Source organism: Pungitius pungitius, chromosome 16, assembly GCF_949316345.1.
Source record: "Pungitius pungitius chromosome 16, fPunPun2.1, whole genome shotgun sequence".
NCBI lineage: Eukaryota > Metazoa > Chordata > Actinopteri > Perciformes > Gasterosteidae > Pungitius > Pungitius pungitius.
The window spans coordinates 12,369,060-12,388,942 of NC_084915.1; the positions used below are offsets into that span (position 1 = coordinate 12,369,060).

General features: G+C 41.7%; 1 protein-coding gene across 1 annotated transcript; it reads left to right on the plus strand.

Annotated features, from left to right (window-relative positions):
- Positions 1-1,505: 1,505 nt before the first annotated feature.
- On the plus strand, positions 1,506-18,983 carry pitpnab (phosphatidylinositol transfer protein, alpha b). The gene is made up of 12 exons (XM_037467742.2): positions 1,506-1,774; positions 5,584-5,614; positions 12,053-12,198; positions 12,773-12,864; positions 13,455-13,462; positions 13,725-13,799; positions 14,197-14,280; positions 14,401-14,478; positions 14,710-14,820; positions 15,127-15,249; positions 15,345-15,427; positions 15,545-18,983. Exons 1-11 carry the CDS (start codon positions 1,758-1,760, stop codon positions 15,390-15,392), a joined length of 813 nt encoding a protein of 270 aa, XP_037323639.1. The 5' UTR covers positions 1,506-1,757; the 3' UTR covers positions 15,393-15,427; positions 15,545-18,983.
- The last annotated feature ends 900 nt before the right edge of the window (positions 18,984-19,883 follow it).

Sequence of the window (19,883 nt, forward strand, 5' to 3'; positions counted from 1 at the left end):
ATAAATCATAGTGTCTTTTCAGTGATTGTCTTTAATACAAAAGGACATGAAACTCACTGAAATTGAACAGAAAGTCAATCATACATTTCAACTAGAAAATAAAGGAACTGAGACTGAGATTTACAATATAAGGAACTGAGACTGATTGATGAGTGACCCGCATGTCCAATGTTGATCTGCTTTGACAACGGTGTTTGCTGTAAGAACAGGGCGTCTCCTCCCCAGACAGCCCAACAAAGACACTGCTGAACTGTTTGATCAGGTACCGATGGAGCTGAAAGGGAACTTTGGCTGAGCTCTATCCCTTATAGATAGATAGATAGATAGATAGATAGATAGATAGATAGATAGATAGATAGATAGATAGATAGATAGATAGATAGATAGATAGATAGATAGATAGATAGATAGATAGATAGATAGATAGATAGATAGATAGATAGATAGATAGATAGATAGATAGATAGATAGATAGATAGATAGATAGATAGATAGATAGATAGATAGTATATCCACGGGAGGTATAAGGTTTCTGATACCGATCAAAAGACAGAGGAATGGAGCGGATGTTGGCAGGCGGATGCAGATGTGCTATAAATACAGCGGCAGTGCACAGTGTTACATAATATTAGACTTACACACGTACTGTCTCACATCCTGCTTTCTCGGGGACGCGGGGCTGGATTAGGGACCTGTGATTCCTCGTCATCGCATCACGTGCCCACACGGTTTCATAGACCCGTGGGTGGGGGATGAAAGCGTGCACGGGGGACCTCCACAGGTCCTTGAGAGAATAACAGGTCACCCTGCGATTCCTTTGTGGACCTACGATTCCATCATCTAACGCAGTTACATTCAAATGGTCGTATTTGTTATAATGAATCACTACATGGCAGCTATTATTGGCAGTCCCCATTCTCCAAATGGCCCCGAGGGGGTTGGGAATGTCTGGAGGCAGATGTTCACGTTGGATGCGGGGCTTGAAGGGCTTGCTGAGCTGACGCAGTGCTTGTCTGGGCCAGCCGCGGTGGTTCCCGTGTCAACTCTTTATATACTACGATGGTAAACAGCCACGCGTTGACGTCACCGTGACTGCGATGACGCAGAGGATGCCGCACACTCTGAAAAAAATGGTTTCAGAGAAGCTGGGCTAAATCTGTCTGATGGTTTAAAATATTTTAGAATCTAGTTCTGCTGTCTCGACAGTCCCGTAATATATTAAAATGTGTTTTTGATTGTGAGCGATCGGCTTTTCTGGTTACATAAATGTTCGAATAATGAAAAATGAAAGTTGAACCTTCCTGGGGGGAACTAAATCTAATTTCAGCTTTGGAGAGCCATTAAAAAAAAAAATCTACTTTTCATTTTATTTTTTTGGGTTGTGCATTTAAAACGTGAAGCAGACATATTCACTATAGATCTCTAAAAAAAAAATCAGTCCCTCCCAGTAATTATGTGGGCTGTATAGAGCCACCAAGAACCCCCCCCCCCCCCCCCCGCTGCCACCTCTCTATGTAGTCTGCTCTGCACAGGCCTCGCATCTCTGCGCGCAACAGCAACGCCGCGCCGCGGCCCCGATCAGGAAGTGAATTTGAAGAAATAAGCGAGTGTGGAGTGAGAATGACATAGAGGGGGAGAGGTGGGAGAGAAGCGAGCGGAGGAAAGAAGAGACCAGCCGAGGGAGGAATCGACCCCGTTTCAGGACCCGTATCGAGCTGCTCCCCTCTTGGATATTGGGCATAACGCACCGACAGAAAATGCTCATTAAGGAATTGTAAGTAGCCGTGTGCGTGCGTGCGTGCGTATGCGTGTGTGTGTGTGTGTGTTCGAGGACGTGCGAGCATGTACCCGCCGGGTTTCGCAGCGCTGACATTGTGGCCGGTTCGCCTGAGAGCGGAATTACAAGACTGCGGCCGGGGGGGGGGTGATGTCGAAGTCCCGCAATCTGCTCGACCGCGCGTCCGTCGTGTTCCGTCGTGCACGCAACACGCACAACTCTAAAAAAAATCACCCTGATGAATAAGAGCGAATAAACGGAGAGGTAATAAACCCGGCTCCCGGCGCGTGCACGGCGGTGCCCTTCACATTTTTTTTTTGCATCACGAGCCATCAAGTGCAGTCGGGAGGCTCTTGCTGTTGCATTCGGAGAGGCTAAAAAAAATGACGGATGCTCCGCAGAACGGGTGGTGCTGAGGAGGGAACGGTGGGTGAAAGTCACTCCGTTGCCCCCCCCCACCGTTGCCCGCGTCTCAGCCCTGTAAGCCCACCGTGGCCATGTTATTGATGCGCGCTGAAGGTGAATGATGGAAAGGAGCCCGGCTCAGAGGGTTCACCTCTGGAGGAATGGAGATGGCAGGCGCGGAGAGGTGGACAGTGCCCAGCGCTGGCGAACATTTGCGGCAAATGGCGAGGTTTTGACGCACCGGTCGTTTCTAAAAGAAAATGTGTGACAGCTGGGCCGAGGGGACCGGTTGGCACATTAAGTGGGAGCGTGCGTGCAAACCGAAAGATTTTTTTTCTCACACGTCAACCTACTTTAACACAAGCGGGCTTCAGTGTTTCTGATCACTGAGGCCTACTCAGAATGCTGGTTATAAAGGCCAATGGATGCATCTGGATGCACCGGGAGACACGAAATCAGATGTTAGTCATGGTGTGGGACTTCCGACTGTATTGTTGTTTTATTGGCAGGCTCCTTAAGGAACACGTGACCCATACGTCAACACAGACTTTAAGATTATTTAATTTATTGATGTAATCATGCATTTGAACTGTTTGTAGCAATTCTATGGCAAGGTCAGAGCTGCACTTGACTGGCTCACGTGTGCAGCTATTGGCAGCTTCCGCCTAAAAATAACACTGATCTTGAAACGTATTGATCCGAGTCAGGCTAAAATGGACATACATTAATCAACACTCATTATTGTCTTAGTTTCTCACCAAATATATGCAATCATTTAATGGCCCAGAAGAAGCCGATGAGAATGATGCCGTGGCTAAAGATCCAAAGTGATTAGGGAGAGCCTTGGTCCCAGCAGTCTGCCTGGGAATTAATTAAATCGGTCATGATTAAATGCTAAATGCACTTCTACATGCTGTCAACACAGACAAACAAAGACGCTACGCACACACACACACACACACACACACACATATGCCACCATGGGGGTCAGGAGGCAGGGAATTGATTCATGTATGAATGCAGTACAGCATGTTACTCTGTACTGCTTATCTGACCTATATCACTCCTACACTTTTTCTCCTATACTCCATGACCGTTAGCAGGTGTGCAGCGTTAAAAAAAAAGTGTGAGGAAGAGTGTGATGAAGATAATAGGAAAAAAGCAGTGAAAGAGTGGAGAACTGACAGAGAAAGAGACTGAAAAGAGGAGAAGACAGCAAAAATGAACCATGCAGGAGGGAAGAGGCGTGTTTGCTTTCTGAAGACAGAGACACCTGATCTTCCTGTCAAGACCTTTAGACCGAGGAGATTAGAGAAAGAGAGAGAGACAGAGCAAGAGAACATTAAGGGGACTTTAGTCCTTGTTTCACCTAAGCCTCATTTGTAAATTTAACTCATTAAGACATGTAAAACAATGATTCTGAGAGATCTGTTTTTAGAACTGTACTGTATCTCAAATAATCGTAATATTGTAATTTGACATAATAGACTGCCTGCCTTCCTTGCAGCATCTGGCCTCCCATCCAATGTGGCTGCGACTCAGCCCCAGATTACATTGAATAGCAGCAAGTGGGATGTGGGATTATCGGAATTTGAGCATACATCACACGGTTACCAAACAGTCCACAAAACTGCATACTGTTGTGTGCATTACATACAAAAGAGTTCAAGGAAGGAGGTAGCGATTTGAGTTGATGCTTTCAACAATATGGTATACTCAGAAATACATATTTTTTTATTTCATTATTCTTTCTTTTCATGCTATTTAGTGTACTTGGGTGACACTAATAAAGTCACTGGGGTGAGTTCCCTGACCTCAACAATAACTTGGAACCAGGAAGGTTTGTCTTTGTATGAAGGTTTTTCAAATTGTGATTCCATTCGTCATTCTATACAATAATAATGTATAATATACCAAGCTGCCAAAAAAGGTTTATTGCATTAAAGTACATATTTGCTTACACAACACATGAACACATTGCATACTTTTATTCTAGATCAGCTGCTGAAAACAATGTATGATAAGTACAGTATATGTCTAATATATTTCTTCTTAAAATACCAATGCGTACTAAATGTTTGTGTTGTACATCACACATGTGAACTAAACAGATTTAAAAATAACAGTAGGGGCTGCAGTTATGGGTTGGATGTCTTGCTCAGAGACACTTTGACATGAGACATGAAGCAGCCAGGGCTCAAATGGCCAACCTTGCTCTTCCCGGTCCATCCTCTCTACTCCATGCGCCACCGTCACCCCGTTATTATAATCTTACTTTTTAGTATTACTGGGCCCGCCGCCACACAGTCAAACTGTGCGCAAAGAAATTTGTTCTTGGCTCTTCCTGCAAGTGTGCAACGTCTGTGGCCATTTGTCAGCCAGCTTGATTTCCCACACTACTGTAAGCAAAGTGGTAAAACAGAAATTCTTTTGATGCAAAACATGCCACGCAAACTGAACACGACGAACAATCCTGTGCTTTATGCATGTACAGTGTGGATGCATGTGTGTGTTTTTTTGACAGCAGCTTACTTTACACTGTTTTATGCCATGGCTGTAAAGGACCAACCATTTAAAAAACATAGGAAATTAAAAAACAAAGAATGCTGCACAAGGCCAAAACAAATCCATTAAAACTAAATACAGTGCAAATAAGAAATACAGTGTGTTTGTTAAATAAGGTATAACAATATGAGTTACTTACTTTCTTTAACATTTGGAATCATTTTAACGGAAACACATACATCTCAGGCTCATTTACAAAATAATCATCATGTGTATGAATCTGTAAATATCATTTACAGAACACAATGATGATGGTTTCAGCAGCAATATCTAAGGACAACACCTAAAACACAATATCCTCATATTAACTTTAGAACCTCTGGCAGAGACTGTTATAAACCTGGTTAGAAGAACTCCTCAACCTGAAAACCAGCTCCGTTTCTGCATTAGCTGTTTTCTGGCTTCACTGAAGCATATTCTCATTTTCTCGTGAAACCGTGAAAAGATCATTTATTCTCTCCTGATGACTCCGTGGTACAGTAACAAAGTGAAATGCGTGAATCTTTTACCTTTGTTCAATTTATTATACATTTCTTGAATAAAAAAGTGTCGAGCCAAAAATCAGAAATGAACTAGCTACTATTATTATATTATATATATATTAGCGGAACGCTTAAAGTTGTCCGTTTGTGTTATCAAAGTTCTCCTGGCTGACCCTGTTTACTGTTATTGTGTTATTACTAAATTGAAGCATGATTAATATAGTATTATAATGTCAATAAGGATTTGTGTTCTCTCTTTCACACACTCACTATGTTGTGCAAAAGCGTGAACCTGTTTGTGATTGTCAGCTCATGATTATTGAGTAACCTCCCTTCTTTTTCCTTCTCTGCCAGTCGAGTGATTCTTCCTATCTCTGTGGAGGAGGTGAGTTTAACTGCATTACATTTCAGTGTGTGCGTCTGGGTGTTTGTGTGTAGCTAAAAACGGCTCAAGGTGTAGCTTTTGTTTTCTTGTTCTCAAGTTTACTGTTAAAGTGAAGCACGAGTGGCTGCCAGCTCTAAAAAGGCTCTTTTTTGAGTGGCCGTTTGGACTTTAACATGTGATTGTATTCATGCGCTTAACACACCACGTTTTCTCTGTGATTTATCAAACGTCCACACATAGGAAAAAAGCAAGGATCAGCTTGTGGGACCCACACAGTCAGCACAGTGTCTCATTGTCCTCTCCCTGTTCTTTCTCTGTGTCCCTCTGTCCCCTACTATCTTCACTTCACTTTATTTATTCGCGTCGCAACAGAATCACCTGAAACTACATCCGCATCCACATCTTGTGACAGTTCAGATCTGGGCTCGTACTTGTGCATTTTCCATTTTGATTGAGAGTCGAAAAAGCACAAGCCGGAGGACAGGGGAACATGTCCCTCTGACATGTCCCCCGTGCATGTCCTCCAGGCTTTACATGTTGCTCCCACGTAATGAGGCAGGTTTCCTCTGGAGCGGGAAGCCCGGAAATTGTGTGACTGTCAGCACGCGGTGTCACGATTAGATTTACTAAAAAAGATTTGACTAACACGTGACACATGAAGCCTGAATACAGTTGAGTAACGTCCCCTGTCTATTGAACTGTGTGTGCCCCCCCGCGCCCTTGAATCACGTCCCTGAAGAGCTTCATCTTCTCTTTCTCCCTCTCTACATTCCAACTCAACCCAGTCTCCAAAAAAAGCGTGAAATGGCTACGTTGGTCCACCGTGATAAACGTAGTCATGTTACGTTTTCCCCCAAAATAACGTTACTATGTTACGTTTCTTTTGGCCCATTCATTTACATTGCTTTGCAAATAGGTCACGTGACTATCAAGTTTCCCGGTAGCGAAAAGAAAAACATGGCGGACGGTCAGCATAATCTCCGTGAAAAACACAATATTTTAAGAAAGCATCAGCATTTGTATGCATTTCGATGGCATTTCTAGCGAGAAGTATGCGTTATTCTTTCATAATCTTCTATCAGAGACTGTAGAAGACCTTCCGTTTATTCGTTTCTGCGAAGATTTGAGTGTCCCTTTGGCAAAGCGTGGCTACGCAACGCCTTTAACGGCGCATTATTAAAAAAACACTTCCAGTGGGGGCGTTACCGTAAAGAAGCGTTCAGCCTTAAAGCCACTAATCGCCAAACAAAACAAACTCAAAGCACTCGAATCACATTATGACTTTTTAAACATAAATTCCGTTATTTTTATGAGTTTTCAATGAAAGAATGCATCATTTCCGGGGGTAGGCATGCCCGGGACATCCCGAATTATGGGCAATTTTGATTTGTCCAGCTTTTTGACAGCTCCAGTCCCGACTTCCAATCACAGCCTCCTAAATCAATGACGCGCCTAAAACTCTCGGTTCGAACATTACGTCTTGTTTACATGGGAAAGGGGGGCGGGGCTTCGCCCTCAGAGCGGAGCGTCATTTCTCGCTCCACACGTCTCCTCTTTTTACTGGCCAGGAAAACGGGCGATCTATCCCACGTGGGTCTGGCTCCATTCCATTGGCTCTGACGAATCCATAGAGAGGCGGGACTTATAATTTGCCCGGCAAACGGAGAGATTTGAGCTGCATTGCTTCCACTGTGCGTGAAGTGGCCGTGAGGCCTCCACTAAAGTCTCTCTCTATTTGTTCTGCTTTACTCAATAAAAGTAAAACCTTTACAGATATACTGTCCACACACTAGGCTAACATAATGGAGACTTCCAGGCTTCGTCCTTTATGTTTTATGGGGATAAAGCCCCTGTAAGTAGTTTTTTCCCAAGCAAATCTGAGTTTCTTCTTTTTTTGTGTGTCCCATACAAATATCAAAATATATATACTGATTTTCACATCCAAACACACTCACTTATGTTCCCTTTTATCATGACAACAAGAAATTTCAAGATATACCTTTTGCTTTCATAAATCATACAGTTTTAGTGTGTAAATGCCCAGCAGTGTACGGTCCGAGGGCCCCTATCGGGCCACTTGTTAGATGGGTTTGATGGGTTACCGACTAAAATATATGCCCCCACCCCCTAACTTGATTTAGGTCTGTTGCCTCAGGGTAACTTGTAAATATAATAAGTCAAACAAGCAATGTAAGCATTAAGAAAGTAGTGCATTTTGAGCACATTAACCACAAATGGATTCAAACATAAATTCAAAAATATTAAACAAAGAAATGAAATGACCAACACTGTATGTACAAAATCCACATACAAAACATGTAAACTTAAAGGGCTTGTTTGTGTCAAATTTTATGGCATACACATTCAACTGGCCTACAATAACCTGAAGAATGTCTTAAAATACTGAAGGGGGGGGCATGATATCATTAGAAATGTTATGCCAGAGGGAGCACAGAATGTATTGTGGGGTGTTCAACAAGGAGGATTTTCAACCTCTACTATGTCTCCATCCTCATCTTGATCGACAGACTCACTGTCACTATCATCAGACATGCGTTATCCTAGTTTTAGTGTGTAAATGCAATTTCCAGCATGAGACCTAAAAAACGCCTACAGGAATAAAAGGGTTAAACCAGATACAACTTGCTTGTTTGACTTATTTGACTTATTATATTTACAAGTTTCCCTGAGGCAGTTAGGGGGTGGGGGCATAAATTTTAGTCAGTAACCCATCCAACCCATCTTAAAACTCAGTCGAAGGAGTCTAACGCCGGAGTCACAGGGTGCAACAAAACTCTGTAGTGAAAAAAGTGAAGGCCGAGGCATGCTGGGTGAGGTGCGATCCCGGCCCTTTTGGGACAGTGTTGTGCCTGAACGCGTTCATATTCGATGTTGATATTTTGGGCGAACGTGAACTCAACGTACTGTATTAATGCCCGATGAACGTCACTGTTCTCGTTCATTCTGGTGTCTATGAACGGCGCGTTCGTTCAGCTTAACATCGTTCAATGGGGTACCAGATTTCTATAGAAAACACACCATAAACGCGCATTAATAAGTGTAGCAAAGAGGCGGCGTATAATAATTTTAAAGAGTTTATGAAGTTACTGACAAGGTCGGTGAGGATGGGAGGAATCTGACCTTTCTTTGCAAACATTTGCACCTTAATGATTACTGTCCTGTTTTTCTTTTAATAATTCCTTATTTAAAAAAGACCATTTAAGCAGCATGTGTTTGAGAATGTAGTGTAGGGGTAAACTCTGCAACTGCTGCTAGTGTGGAGTGAATAGACAGCAACATAGCATCAAAGAATCATTAGGGAAATGCTGTCCCCTCAATGCTAATGTAAACCCTGGTTGGATAAGGATTCAAATTGGATAAGAAGATTAAATCTGATGCATAGCTTCAGTGTTAAAACTGATAAAATAATTGCTGTCTGTGGTTCTGGGCTGTGGCAATAATTTAAAAAAAAAATAGCTCGCAGCAACGTATGGAAAAAAAGAACTGAACTAGTTTTTGGAACCGTGAACTTAGTTCAAATATTTTGAATTATGAACTGAACTAGTTCCTTTTTAAAATTTGTAAACTAAACTTTGAACTAGTTAATGTAGAAAGTAAACTTTCCCAACACTGGCTATAGGACCCCGGAAGATGATGAACTATGCCTGGGAAGGGCGAAGCCATGCCGGTACGAGCATGATGTGCAAATTAGTCGTCAGATCAAAGTATAGTAGTGATAGACTAATCGAACCATCTAACAAGTGGCCCGATAGGGGCCCCCGGACCGTACACTGCTGGGCATTTACACACTGTATGATTTATGAAAGCAAAAGGTATATCTTGAAATTTCTTGTTGTCATGATAAAAGGGAACATAAGTGAGTGTGTTTGGATGTGAAAATCAGTATATATATTTTGATATTTGTATGGGACACACAAAAAAAGAAGAAACTCAGATTTGCTTGGGAAAAAACTACTTACAGGGGCTTTATCCCCATAAAACATAAAGGACGAAGCCTGGAAGTCTCCATTATGTTAGCCTAGTGTGTGGACAGTATATCTGTAAAGGTTTTACTTTTATTGAGTAAAGCAGAACAAATAGAGAGAGACTTTAGTGGAGGCCTCACGGCCACTTCACGCACAGTGGAAGCAATGCAGCTCAAATCTCTCCGTTTGCCGGGCAAATTATAAGTCCCGCCTCTCTATGGATTCGTCAGAGCCAATGGAATGGAGCCAGACCCACGTGGGATAGATCGCCCGTTTTCCTGGCCAGTAAAAAGAGGAGACGTGTGGAGCGAGAAATGACGCTCCGCTCTGAGGGCGAAGCCCCGCCCCCCTTTCCCATGTAAACAAGACGTAATGTTCGAACCGAGAGTTTTAGGCGCGTCATTGATTTAGGAGGCTGTGATTGGAAGTCGGGACTGGAGCTGTCAAAAAGCTGGACAAATCAAAATTGCCCATAATTCGGGATGTCCCGGGCATGCCTACCCCCGGAAATGATGCATTCTTTCATTGAAAACTCATAAAAATAACGGAATTTATGTTTAAAAAGTCATAATGTGATTCGAGTGCTTTGAGTTTGTTTTGTTTGGCGATTAGTGGCTTTAAGGCTGAACGCTTCTTTACGGTAACGCCCCCACTGGAAGTGTTTTTTTAATAATGCGCCGTTAAAGGCGTTGCGTAGCCACGCTTTGCCAAAGGGACACTCAAATCTTCGCAGAAACGAATAAACGGAAGGTCTTCTACAGTCTCTGATAGAAGATTATGAAAGAATAACGCATACTTCTCGCTAGAAATGCCATCGAAATGCATACAAATGCTGATGCTTTCTTAAAATATTGTGTTTTTCACGGAGATTATGCTGACCGTCCGCCATGTTTTTCTTTTCGCTACCGGGAAACTTGATAGTCACGTGACCTATTTGCAAAGCAATGTAAATGAATGGGCCAAAAGAAACGTAACATAGTAACGTTATTTTGGGGGAAAACGTAACATGACTACGTTTATCACGGTGGACCAACGTAGCCATTTCACGCTTTTTTTGGAGACTGGGTTGTCCAACTCTCTTTTATGGCAGTCTTCTGTAATTCGGCATCAAATCGCACTTTTGGTTGGTTTCCTTTCTCTTAGCTCTTCTGCTGTTTCAATTGAATTATTTTTTTAAAAGCACAAGAGTTGTGTCTTCAGTTGCTATAGATGAATAAGTGTTTTGTTGTGGATCTATCTAATTGAAGGTAATTTAAATCAGCTTGGCAAAGGTTATTTTGGTCATTGTCTTTTTGTCTTTCATCGCTGTTCCTTGTGAAGTCATAACCTTTTAAATAAGCACAAAGGGTCCAAAGGTCATACTTGAAAGGATCAGGCTCTGAATAGTAGCTTTATTTTGGTCACCTTTCTAACATCAAATGTCCTCAGGAAGCTCCAACTACTGATGCAGTATTGTTCAAGTTTTCAAACCTTAATCGTAAACCTTAATTGTTGCAAATAGTAAAAAGACTATGCATAGGAGATGAATTTATGTGAGTATTTAGGGCACAATTTCCCTCATATCCATGATCAATCCATCATTTAGGAAAAATATTTTAGTTTTGATTGATCGGAGACATTAAAACAAACAGCCTTCATATTTTGACGTTATAACTTTTACTAAATTTGTGCATGTGCTTCTCAAAAGAACTTGATCAGAAACGTATATTATGTATTACTTTTTACATTGATAATCTCTGTTGTGTCTGTGCTCATCTTTTTACATCACTGTGCGTTAATTATAAAATAATATTTATTTTTTTATATTTGTATTTTGTTTCAAGTGGGGGCAGAAGAGCAGATCATTCTACTCAGTAACGAGACATCATGTAAAAGTCAATTGTGATGAAACACAATTCTGTGGCTTGTCACTCTGTTTGTATTTCTACAAACCTTTCAATGTAAAAATCTAGTACCAGGCGTTTTTTAGGTTTCTCTGTGGACCCTGTTGCATTAGTTTAAAAAGATGTCCTCTAACATCTATTGCATACAAAGAACAATGAAACAGCAAAAATAACTGTAATCCTTCTCCCGTGCAGATGATGTGTAGAAACTGTGTGTGTGATGTACGTCTGTCTCTGGTCCAGCTTTGTGCAGAGGTTATATGGAGGATTAGAGGTGATTAAGAAAGGGAGGGAGCCATTGTCCTGTGTTAAACATTCACGTGCACACTCGGGACCAGGGCGACTGGGAAAGGGAGGAAGAAAGGTGTGAGAATAAAAAGTGTGTCTGTGAGAGATCACGAGGCTTTAGGGACAAGGACAGGACAAGGAAGACGTCTGGAAAGAAAAAAAATAATCTACTTCTTTATACTGAAATAGAAAAAAGATGTGTTATTTCTTAGGGATAACACATGTGGAGGATAACGGCTTGTCTCCTGATGTTCTAACCGGTTCTTTCTCTCTGTTTTCAGTACCAGGTTGGCCAGCTGTACTCTGTAGCCGAGGCCAGTAAGAATGAGACGGGTGGAGGAGAAGGAGTGGAGGTGCTAAAAAATGAGCCGTATGAGAAAGACGGAGAGAAGGGGCAGTACACACACAAAATTTACCATTTGCAGAGGTAAGCAGTTGGCCAAAAGTCTTCACTCAGGAAGACTACGTCATTCATCATCCCCCTCGGGCTGCATCGCTTGGCTCACATCCATTTGTCCATTTCTCAGCATCAGTCCACCACTTTAAAGCCCCTCTCTCCCTCCAAGTAGTTCAATGAGTTTTGGTAACTACTTTTTTAGTAACTCATTTTTCAAAAACAGTTGTACATATAAGGTAAACCGTTGCTTTCTCACCAAGAGATGGATGAAAATGTGCGTACAGTGAACAGAAGCTACTGCCAGCAGCCAGGTTAGCTTAGCTTAACATAGGTACTCTGAGCTAGCAGCCACTAGCATGCTAACATACTCACATTAATTGCCAACAGCTTGTTATCAATTAATGTGAGTATGGTTAATCTTTGTTTAGCTTGTTCCAAGCTAAGTTAAGTTAAGCTAATCACCATCATTCACACTGTGCATCAAAATCAATTCTTGATCTTGTCTTCATGCATGGACGTCTTTCACCTAATCTCTCCTGAGAAAATAGATAAATCAAATATAATTAGACTTGGTCTGTTCTCTGCTCCCTCCTCTGTCTTGCAGTAAAGTGCCGTCATTCGTCAGAATGTTGGCTCCAGCTTCAGCTCTCAACATACATGAGAAAGCCTGGAACGCATACCCATACTGTCGCACAGGTAGACCCCCCCCCCCCCCACACACACACACACACACAACAAATAAACAAAAAGTAAGAACATAACGTATTGCAAAAAATAAGTAGAACATAGAGAACTGAGGGATTGGATCTACAATAAAAAAAACAAAATGTCGACGCAATGCACTGACGTAAACTTGAATGTGCTTTTACGTGTGAACACAGTTGACTCCAATGACTGCTGTCTTTGCGGCCCTCCGTCTCTCTGTCTCCGTGTCCCTGTGAACTTGAAGTAGCAGTTGAATTATTAACTGCATGTCCAGTCAGAGGAGCCAATGCAATCACTCGAGCCTTTCAGGTTGAGATCACCCACAGACGCCGGCAGCTGCCGGATAGCCGTCTTTCATACAAAGACACGGGACAGTTAATAGAAGCAACCTGAACCTACAAAACACAAGATACCCACCGACAAACATCGCGGAACAAATCCCCCCTTTTTTCCTCCACACATTGTCCGATAGTGTAAATGCTGTAAGTGCTGTAAATGTAAGTGTCATGTTAAATTCTTTTAACAATTCTTTTTTCTCTCTCTATTTTTGCCCCTCTGCTTTCTTTCATCTGACTTTGCAGTTATCACTGTAAGTATTTTATTTCTCTTTCAACTTACAGATTGCATGTGTGTTGAATAGAGAGGCAACAATTTAATCTGAAAGTTTAGAAAGAAATTTGATCTATTCCAGCAACACAGCAGTAGGGATAGTCAGACACCATGGAACTGCTGTGTTTTCTTTTTGCTGTGTGTATCTGATCAGAGACTGATCTGTTTCAATTATATTTAATGTTTTTTCTGTAGATTGACTGTTCCCTCGCCACTCAGGGTTATTTCTCTTTTCTCTGCAGAATGAGTATATGAAAGAAAACTTCTTGATCAAGATTGAGACATGGCACAAACCTGACACGGGACACCTGGAAAATGTAATTAGTGAGAGACTGCATTGCGCTGATGAGGTGCATGCATGTATCTAAACAGCAGGGTGATTTTTTAAGGCTGTTTTGGGGACCTAAATGAAAGCTGATGGTCATTCTACACTACTAATGGCTAATGGTGTGTTTATGGTCTAAATGATCCATTTCCCCTAATGGTTTTAGTTACACATTTCACGTGACTTCAGTCGGTCTTGTCCTCTAATTGAATATGGCTCAATGAACACTTGTGTAGGAAATTGTTGAAAAAACTGCAAGAAAAGGGCTCAACTTATTACCAGAGAACCCTGTCGCCCTTGCATGCATGTATCATACGTGCGTACTTGTGCTTTTACCCTGTCTCTTGTGTATGTGGGCTGCCTACAGAAGATGTGTGCTTGTCTTGCAGGTGCATGGTTTGGATGCAGAGACCTGGAAGAAAGTTGATGTCGTATATATTGACATCGCGGACAGAAGCCAAGTGGATTCAAAGGTGAAAAAGTTGAACCCAAGACCAAAACTGACACAGTTAAAGCAATTTTGTAGTTTTTGAGAAAAAAACAAACCCTCTCCCGTGTTGTTTGCTCTGTTTCATTGCTGCCCCTCCCTATAGGACTACAAGCCAGAGGAGGATCCTTGCAGGTACAAGTCAGCGAAGACAGGACGAGGCCCTCTAGGACCAGACTGGAAGGTACAGTGCCCTGTTTTTCAATTCTCAGTTGGTTGAGACACCGAAGTACATGATCAACATAGAACTTCAATACTGTTCATTTTTAAGGGCAGAAAAAACAATTGTGTGATACTTGTTTGTAATTGTGTATACTCACTGCTGAAGTAATTGAAAATGTCAATATATTATTTAGCCCATCGATCTCTGTTATCAATTTAAAATTTCCCTGTATGTATATTTGTGCATCTGCAGAAGGAACTTCCTAAGAAGACAGACTGCCCACACATGTGTGCCTACAAACTGGTCACTGTCAAATTCAAGTGGTGGGGCCTGCAAAATAAAGTGGAGAGCTTCATTCAAAAGGTGTGTTTAGGGTGTGGACTGTCGTGGTGCATACCGGTTAGTGATCGTCACAACTCTCAGGTAGCCACAGGTCTTGTTGACGTGTTTAGCATGATCTTGCAGAACAGACATTGTTTGTGTGCGCAGGTGTGTGTGTGTGTGTACATACAGTGTCTCACATCTCGTTATGCACCAGCCTTTAGAGGATACACTAGGAAAAGCAGGATGGAATTAAACACGTATATCATTTGGAGTGAAAGAAAATCTATTTACAATACTCAAACCCCTAGGATGACCTTCTCTTTCATCTCACACGTTGTTTTACAGCAAGAGAAGCGTTTGTTCACTAATTTCCACCGTCAGCTGTTCTGCTGGATCGACAAGTGGATCGACTTGAACATGGGAGACATCCGCCGCATGGAGGAGGAGACACGCAAGGAGCTAGATGAGGTGCGTTTTTTCCCCGTAACAGGACCACCTGTGAGTGTATGTATCTACCATTGTGTGTTATGTAAAAACACATCCGATGGTCTTTTGTGCGTCAGATGAGAGTGAAGGACCCAGTGAAAGGGATGGTGGCTCTAGAGGACTGAGTTTGTGTTGGACAGTGAATTCTGCTGCTAATCAGGTTAGAGGTTTGAATGTCTCTCTGTACAAACTTTAATACATATACTGATTATTTTTTACACAGTGATACAGGAAAATCTTCCTGTATAAGCTCTTCATCTTTTTCTTTTTCTTTCAGACCAGACGTCTATTCCTACTAGCGCAACATCTGACCGGCTGGTCCAAATTGACTCCCCCCCCACCCCCCTCCTCCCTCCCCACCCCTGATACAATCTGGTTTTTAGGGACCTGGACCCAGGCAAATCCCAGTTTTCAGATGATCTCCGCCACCACATCCCACCTCCCTTGAGTCCCATCCATATTTTCCCCATTTTATTAAGTGCTCTGAGGCCTCCAGTAGCACTTCAGATGAGTCAGTCCTCTCTTTTTCTTTCTCAGTGTCTAAACTGTTGTACCTTACAGATAATGCTGTCATTTATCACCGCAATTTAGGATTTATTTCCCTCTAAGATAACCCAATGGTGTATATATACAGTATACCCTTTATTGGAGAGCAGAATAATTGTATTTAAATATATATAGACTTACATTTATATATATATATATATATATAATATTTTTGTCTGTGGCTGTTTGTTCTTTTTTTCAGAACACGTTATCTGTTCAGTGTTCAGTTATGATCCTGTTATTGTTATTATTATTTTTGGATTTGTCATGATACCTCCTGCTCTCCTCTTGGGACATGCAGTGTTTCCTCCCATCGGCTGAACCAACGTGCACGTCTATAAAGCACAGCTGTGAGGTTGAGGCTGTGCTGCTAAGAGGGTCATTTTGTTTCTGCTGTGCTCCTGACCCACCAGATAGCATCTCCCTTTATGTGTTGAGGCATCCATTGGCTTTTCTGCTTTTCTGCTTTGCGAGTTTGTGTGTGTGTGTGTCTGTATGTGTGTGTGTGTGCGTCTACTTTTGTGTGGCTCTGTAGCGTTGTAAACTCATCATGGTTTCCAGGCATGTTTTTAATTTTTCACTCTCCAGATCATTTCAAGCTCATTGGTTTCAACTTGTAGGGAGTGCACACTGTGTGTGTGTGGGCGCTATATGTTTAAATGAGTAAAATATATGAGTAAAACTGTGTCGCTCTGCAAAGCGACACACATATTGGACCGGCCATAGATGGGTCTTCACATCCTTTTAGGTGCAAGCTCGGTGATTTAAACATTAGCAGCCATCAACAATACGCAGCTCCTGACGCTTGCTGTAGATAGATAAATGATTAATTGAAAGTAAAACGTTATGAGATCTGCATACGTTTTTGTCAGCCATTCTGTCACCTCCAGTGGATAAATGGTCTTATCCAGCAATAGCAATAACTACCATGACACGTTGGTCTCCCTTTTTATCCTCACAATTATAATCTACTCTACTGTTCCTATGCTGGAAACAGTCAGTAATGCCCATGCTGAAAGTCAAGGATGGTTTAGCTGTTGATTAACTAATTATTAAACGCTGGTTTTATTGTGTATGTCTTTGGATGAGGCAGATTTCTCTCCTACTTGAATCTGAACCCTGTTACGTGTAGTATTGTGGTTTTTCGGTATATGCATGAGTGTACACGAGAGACAGTAGTGTCTTTGAAAAGATCTCATGCTGGCTGGTGAAGAAGGGAGGTAATACAAGTAATACAGCTGTGGAGTGATGGCAGCAGCCAATCGCCTTCCTCCCCTTGTTAAAGTCTGTTTGGCCTCCTTTGACCTCAGTAACTGTTACTATCCATCCTTTATTTACCTTCCCTACACATCCTATAGACGCGTGGAACTTTAAAGAGCAAGCAACGGATAACGACAGAACCATCAGAACGAGTATCATACACACACACACACACACACACACACACACACACACACACATATTTGGATTGAATGTTGAAGAGTATGACCAGCAGTTCCACTGAAGGGCTTTTCAAACAAAGACTGTATCAATTCCAGCTTGTAATAAAAGGTCTGCATTGGCCTAATATTTTCTTTTCTTTATTTGTTATTGTTGTTTTCCCGGTCTGGAGCAGCACGGTCAGGAAAAGCTAAATCCAGTCTAACTCTTAACATGACAGTGCACAGTAAATCATGATTGTGTACAGGATTGCTATGACATCTTTAGATATTGGTGATGGCACCCTGAGGTGGATTGTTGTGGTGGATTTTCCATTGTATTGCAGCGTTTACACCAGTCTTCCAGAGCCTCTTAAATTGTGATTATAGCACACGGAGGAGAAGCATTTAAAGGCCTTTTTACAGGATGATATTTTACTAATGTCACTGTGTGGTCATCTCTCAGCTGGAGCCAATTCATCTCAATTTATTTGACTTGCCATGCATACTAACGGCGGAAAAATGGCCACTAGACTGCTCAGGGCATTATTGGCAACCGTTTAAGCATAGAAGTTAATACCTGCTTCCTCTTGGGTGAATGATTTCATATCCCTTTATTTCTGTACGTGGGATCAAGTTTTTAATCTCGTTACTGCGTTTCTGTTGCCTCCCCTTTAAAGAAAAGGCTTCCGCCTCTCTGTGTGTGTCCATCGAGCATCTCACTCACCGTCTGTGATGGGGCCATCAACTGAATCATGGAGATTTGTGGATGTACTGTATGTATTGACTTTGTAAATACTAAATAAAGTACTTTAGATGAACACATATATATAGATCAGACTGTCCTGCCGGACCTTCACCGCGCCCCCCTGACTCTTGATCCTCTTACTCCCTCTCTATCACAGACCACACTGACCAAGTTGGGTTTTTATTGTGAGTTGCTGGTAAGACATTTAAAAAGAGACACTCACATACGATAGATGGTTTTGCTGCGTATTTGATGAAGCAGCAAAGCAGCGAAGAGCTGCGTGTGGTTTGTAATTGGAAGGGAAAAACATTAACACCCTGTTCACTATTTCCTCTCTTTGGCACGTTGTTATTCCCCCACAGGGACCACGTTTTATTGGCAGGACAGTGTATAGATATATATTTTTGTTCCGAGTGTTGTTGTACCTCTGTTGTCGGTCTCTGAACTACACTCGCTTCTCTCGTGGAAAAAAGGAACACGTAACGGCAGCTTGGGTCAGTTGATTGATCCATATTATTAGCTCACGTGTCAGTCTCGGTGGAAGTCAGATTTCCCCCTTCGTGTGGTTTATGATGGCGACGGGAAATTATTTTACATTAAGAAGCAGTGGGAGCCGCACGGTTGGAGTTATAGCTGCATAGATTTAAAAAAAAATGAGAATAAGATGATTAGATGTGGTTGGCAACATGACACTAGGTCCATTTGACAACTTACAAACTTGTGAGAGAACATGGTTTAAAGGAGTGAATCTCATAGATGTCTGTTGTTAGATTCCTCAATTTATAATCCGAATATGAAACCAAATGATTCCACAACCCCAAACTGTTTTAAAATGTCTCTCTCTTTCTCTCTCTTCCTCTCTCTTGCTCTCTGTCACCCCTGTTAACTTGTCTCCTGTTTTTCTTTCTTTTATTGTGAATTTGTGCCTTTTTCGTCATCTTCCAATAACACTACTGTACATTGGAGACCTAAAGAAATGAATAAAAAGAAGCAAAGCAACTGTACACACGTTTTGATGTTTGAATGTTTTAAAAAAAAAAAAGCTAAGACCTCCTCCCTTATTTATCTCCACCATGCATTGACCTGGGGAGCAGACATGTGTTCACTGGTGTGTGTGTGACTGCGTGTGAGTGTGTGTGAGTGTGTGAGTTTGTGTGTCCATGACTGTGTAGCTCTGTGTTTGTCCGCCCCACTAAAACGCACAGTTGGGCAGTTACAGCTGCCACCTTCCCAGTGTCATGTGATTCACACTTTTTATGACCTGCTTTACTGGAACTATCCTCACTGATGATGGCTATACTTTACTTTAGAGCATTGAAAATGATTGGAAGGCAACTCATTACATTTTTGGGGCAAAAAAAGGCTAGATTTTAAAAAAACAAAGAAATCTATTCACAATATATGTTCTCACTGTAAACTAATTATTTGTTTTACTAGTCCAGTGTACATATACACACAGTGGAAGACACATACACACATAACTGCACAGACTGAGTGGCAGGGGAAAACTAAGCAATTTTGGATAGCAAAGATTACTTCAAATCCTGATTATGAGGCAGCGGAGGGGCCGGTACAGTTTAGGAGACCTTACACAATCTGGCTCATTATAGTTAATCTGGTTTTTACGTTCTAAATGGTCAAAATAATTAGGTAACAATGTGCTCTAAATAGACTTTTTTGAGTGTTGAAAAAGGGATGTCCAACTTGCTATTTGAAATATTTTAATATATTTTCAACTGCCAGCACATCAATCATTTTATCAAAAACTCTGAGGAACATTTTTGTTTAATATTTCCCATTTTTGCACTTTCTACCGCTATCGGCGCTTTGATTGAAACAGCACACAAGCAGAGCGCCGTACGCATTCCATACTGTTACAGGATTATTTATGAACATACAAAGAA